This window comes from Adiantum capillus-veneris, chromosome 22 (assembly GCF_014529385.1).
Source record: "Adiantum capillus-veneris isolate H3 chromosome 22, ASM1452938v2, whole genome shotgun sequence".
NCBI classification, from domain to species: Eukaryota; Viridiplantae; Streptophyta; class Polypodiopsida; order Polypodiales; family Pteridaceae; genus Adiantum; species Adiantum capillus-veneris.
The window spans coordinates 77325539-77330241 of NC_140952.1; the positions used below are offsets into that span (position 1 = coordinate 77325539).

At 44.8% G+C, this 4703-nt stretch overlaps 1 protein-coding gene across 1 annotated transcript; it reads right to left on the bottom strand.

Annotated features, from left to right (window-relative positions):
• Positions 1–204: 204 nt before the first annotated feature.
• On the bottom strand, positions 205–2681 carry LOC147429627 (pentatricopeptide repeat-containing protein At1g15510, chloroplastic-like). The gene has a single exon (XM_086495889.1). It carries the CDS (start codon positions 2428–2430, stop codon positions 532–534), a length of 1899 nt encoding a protein of 632 aa, XP_086352015.1. The 5' UTR covers positions 2431–2681; the 3' UTR covers positions 205–531.
• Between the last annotated feature and the right edge of the window lie 2022 nt (positions 2682–4703).

The window sequence follows — 4703 nt, forward strand, 5'->3', positions numbered from 1 at the left end:
GCCATGAATGGCACCCAACATATCCACCTTAACCTATCATTGAGCTTAACCTATTTTCTTTGTTAATTAAGTCCCAATAATAAAACTTACCAAAGGTTATTTAGTGAGTGTTGAGAAAGGTATTGCAAGCATGCAAGCTTCTCTTTTGGGAGGGTGGGAACAACATTAGCAAAGGACAACGACATGCCATGTCTAAAGGGCGGGTTGTAAACTTGGCTCTATTGCTTTTACCAATCGTGAAGAGCATAAGTCGACATTTCTAGTTAAGTGAGATGACAAGCACAATACTACAATTGCAAGCTTTTTGTTGCTCATTGAAAAACTCATCAAAATAATGAATGACGCTTTGTGTTAGGATTCACAAAGTCCTCTTACCCATAGTGAACCTACAAATTCCTCTTCCTTGTGAACCCACTGATGCAACCATTTAAACCCATTACTGTTGGGAAGGTTCGAACGGTGATTGTTCAATGACTTGATTAACCCACTTTGTTTGTCCATCTGTTCGAGGATTGTAGACAATACTACAGCTTAATGAGATCCTGCACAAATTTGAGACATGAAGTAGTAAGCAGAAGCATCCTTCATGTCCAGCGAGACAGCATGCTCAAATGCTTGTCTACCAAACTCAAAATTTTCCCATTTTCGACAAGCACTCAGTAACGTGTGCCATATAACCAAATTAGGAGACACAGGCATTTTTCTGATAGTTAATGTTGCTTTGTCTAGATAGCCTTCACGGCAAAAGTGGTCTACCAAACATGCATGGTGTTTGATGGATGGAACAACACCATATTCTTTGCTCATGTTCACAAAATACGTCTCACATTTATGGAGTATGCCTGCCCGAAGGCATGCGCTAAGAACAACAATCAAGGTTACGGCATCCGGATTAACTTTTTCTCCAAGCATTCTGTCCAACATGTCTCCAACTTCTCCACCTTTTCCTAGTTGGGCATAGCCTGAAATCAAGGCATTCCATGAGATAACATCCCGACTTGGAAGCAAGTCAAAAACTTCTTGTGCTCTTGGAAGCAAACCGCACTTTGCATACATATCAACGAGTGTATTTCCAAGAACAAGGTCTTTTTCCAGCAGCCCCTGCCTCTCAATCTCTGCATGAATTTTGGCACCTTTATGAATGGCGCCAGTGCCACTACATGCCTTTAAGCTGGAAACATACGTGACAGCATTTGGAGAAACACCCTCAAGCTGCATGAGTTCAAGAAGGTCAAGAGCTTCTTCCCCTTGCCCGTGTTCTGCATATCCAGCCATTAATGCAGTCCATATGATTGCATCTCGAATGAGGAGACTGTCAAACAGATGTTGTGCCAAGGATAGCTGCCCACATCTTGCATACATGTGAACCAAGGTGCTAGCTACGACGAGCTCGCTCTCCAAACTATCTCTTTCAACCTCATCATAAATCTCTGCTGCTTTTTCTACAGCTCCTATGCTACAACAGGCCTTAAGTATCCCTATCAGAGTAACAGAGTCAGGCTTGATGCCTTCAGTTTGCATTCGTTCAAAACACTCTAAAGCTTCCCCACCATGACCGAGCTCAGCATAACATGTAATGAGTGTATTCCAAGAGACTACATTACGACCTCGAAGCCTATCAAGAACTTGTTGTGCCATGGAAAGCATGCCAAACTTACCATACATATCCACCAAGGCATTCCCCACAACAATATTTCGTTTGAAAATGCCCTGTCTTTCAACCTCAGCATGTATTTCTTGACCCTTCGCTGAATTTCCTATACTAGCACAAGCTTTCAAAGCACACACAATGGTGAAGGCATCTGGTGAGGCACTATCGGACTCCATTTGATCAAAGCATTTGACTGCTTCGTCACCGAGCCCATTTTCTAGGTAACCTGTCATTAATGAGGTCCACAAAACTGTGTCTCGGGCTGGTAGGTTGTCGAATGCTTGCTGGGCTTTTGAAAGAAAGCCACATTTGACATACATTTGAACCAGAGTACTCCCAACAAACGCATTTGTCGCCAGTAGGCCAGTCCTTGCAACCTCAGCATGTAGATGGAGGCCTGTTATCCAATCTCTCAACTGCATGCATGCTCTGAGCAAAATGGTGAAAGTGTGCCCGCTTGAATGTAATGACACATCTCTCTGCATTTCTTGGTACAAAGAAAGGCCTTGTTGAAGGTCTCCAGACTTGACGAAGCCACCGATGAGAGCATTCCAGGACCACACATCCGGGCATACCAAACTGTTAAAAACCTGATGAGCCGATTGCAAACATCCAATCTCCACCAGCATACAAACAACACGACTACCCAAAACCACATGAGCTGAAAGACCGTGATTGCGCAAAAATGCATGCATGGAGACACCCCCGGCATAGTTCTTCTCTGTGATAAATGTGTGCAAAATACGCCCAATACCCTGCAATGATGGGTAAGGAAGCATTGCTCCTTCCAGAGATGAAAAGTCCGCTGTAAAGTACACATCCTACTCGAGCTCAGATACGCAAGGCCTCTGCTTTCTTCACTAGTTCTCTGCGCTCCGAGGACTCGCTGGGCAGAGCAGCAGAAGTCCTGCTAAATGGAAGCACTTCGTCCAATCCAACGACGTTAAAACCTCTCTCTCTCTCTCTCTCTCGCGCGCGCGCGCACAACTTGAACTCGTCGCCTTGAGCGGCTCTCTCTTCGGGATAGTTTCCTACGACGTTAAAATTCTCTTCTTCTTCTTCCTCTCTCTCTCTCTCTCTCTCTCTCTCTCTCTCTCTCTCTCGCTCTCGTAAATCTTTGGGATGAATTTACAAGTGGGAAACCTCAAGGCGAGGAAAACCCACAGAACAGAGCAGATACAAGGCGTGAACATGGAAGTGTTCATCTGCAAAAAGTGCTAAACGCATTCATATGAAAGCTAACGCAAGTCTGAAGTGATATCATCCACTTCACAGGCAAAACGTAAAGATTGCCCAAGGGAAAGCTTCAAAAAATGAAAGGGATTTGCATCAGCACGAGAGAGCATGCAATTGTTGCGTTGTCACCATAGGGTCCAATAAGCCCAAACTCTTACCCACATAATGAAAACCGCAAATCGTTGAGTGGAAGGTGAGAGAATGCCGAAAGCCCAAAACCTTTTGTGGAAAACCATCGAGGGGAATCGGAGCCGCATGCCAGATGCTATATCACAAAGAAATTCTCTAGTAATGCAGCAATCCCAAAGGAGATGACTAACAGTCTCCTCTACAGTCGAGCAAAGAACACAGCGGGAAGAGCAGACATGATGTGCATTGAGAAAAGAACCCACTGGAAGAACTCCAAGCAAGCATCGCCAAAGAAACAATCGCTCCTTCAAAGGCAAATGGCTCTTCCAAAGGGCAGAAACCACTTTCTTCCACCTAAATGTCATACTTATGCATAGACCATAGGGCATTACATGCGGAGATAGAAGAGCAGCATAAACCGTACTGGTAGACATGGTGTCAAAGGGATTGTCCCGTAGACACCAATCAGACATGCAATCCTCAACCAACAGAGGCGGAATAGGCAAAATATCAACCAACATGTGTTGAACCTCTCCCAAAATGACGGTAATGCATACCCAATTCAAACCAACGAGCAGCAAGGGGGAACTAGAAAGCGTACCCCGCATCATCAACAACATCACCAACTACTCGATGGCCACGACACGAGAGAAAGTAGGCCTCGCGAGGCGAGCGGTCGACCAAAGTAAGAGAGAATATCCGACTCCAATGAAGACTCTCTAATCGAAGCGAGTTCCCCTCTTGCTGCTGTTGACCTTGCCATGATAACTGCATTGTAACTTCCTTACAATCAAAAATCAAGTTTGAGGTGATAGGGCATCCATGAATGCGCCCTTCCATCTTGCTAAACACAACCTCCCAAAAGACTGGCTGCCAATCAAGGAGTCATGCACCGATACGGCCCATCCAACATCAAAATTCCATATTGAACAATTAGCGGCTATGGTTAGTTACAGTAAAATAGGTGGAAACCTTTTTTATTGTAGTAGTCGACATGGTTGTCCCTTGGTGCAATGATGGGTATGTGGGAACCATCTATCACACCAACAACAAAGGGAATTCCCCTTGCAACCTCAAACTCGCACGCCAATGTCGCAAACCGAGAGCTTGAAGGCCATCTGATGTACATATCCCTAAGGCCAAATTCCACAATTGCCTTGCAAAATCAAGCACAAATTCACAAGATGTACTCTTGACACGTCCATAAGTGTCACCAAGGCCCAAGACTCCATCTCCAGTAGCAAGTGTGCCAACAAGTGTGCCAAGAGCGATGGCTACTCTATCTTCAATGGGCACAGCCTTGCAAAAGTTTGTGAATTTCTTCTGCATGAATGGTGCAAGCTTCTCACAAAGGAAATTAAAGGTTTCTTTGCTGACCCTTAGACGCCGCTTGAACATGCTAGCATTATAAGCACTTAGGAGATAGCATCAAACAAAGCCTTGTGGACGTGGGTATGCCCACGCTCACCGCCGCTCATGACCTCTCCTTCAGTTGGCGATCTTCTTAAGGCTTACAGACCATGCCATGCACCCAAAAACATGCAACCAAGTTTGCACTCTGGACTCATCATTGCAAAAGCTAAGCTCCTTTCGCAATTCATAGATGGGTAAAAAACACAACCATGCACAATAGAGAGTAGTTTCCTTGGATATGGCCATTGAATCTTGCAATAGTTGACACAATACA

Excerpts from the sequence above, each read along its gene's own strand:
- LOC147429627 (XM_086495889.1), bottom strand. The coding sequence starts at position 2,430 with ATGCTTCCTTACCCATCATTGCAGGGTATTGGGCGTATTTTGCACACA.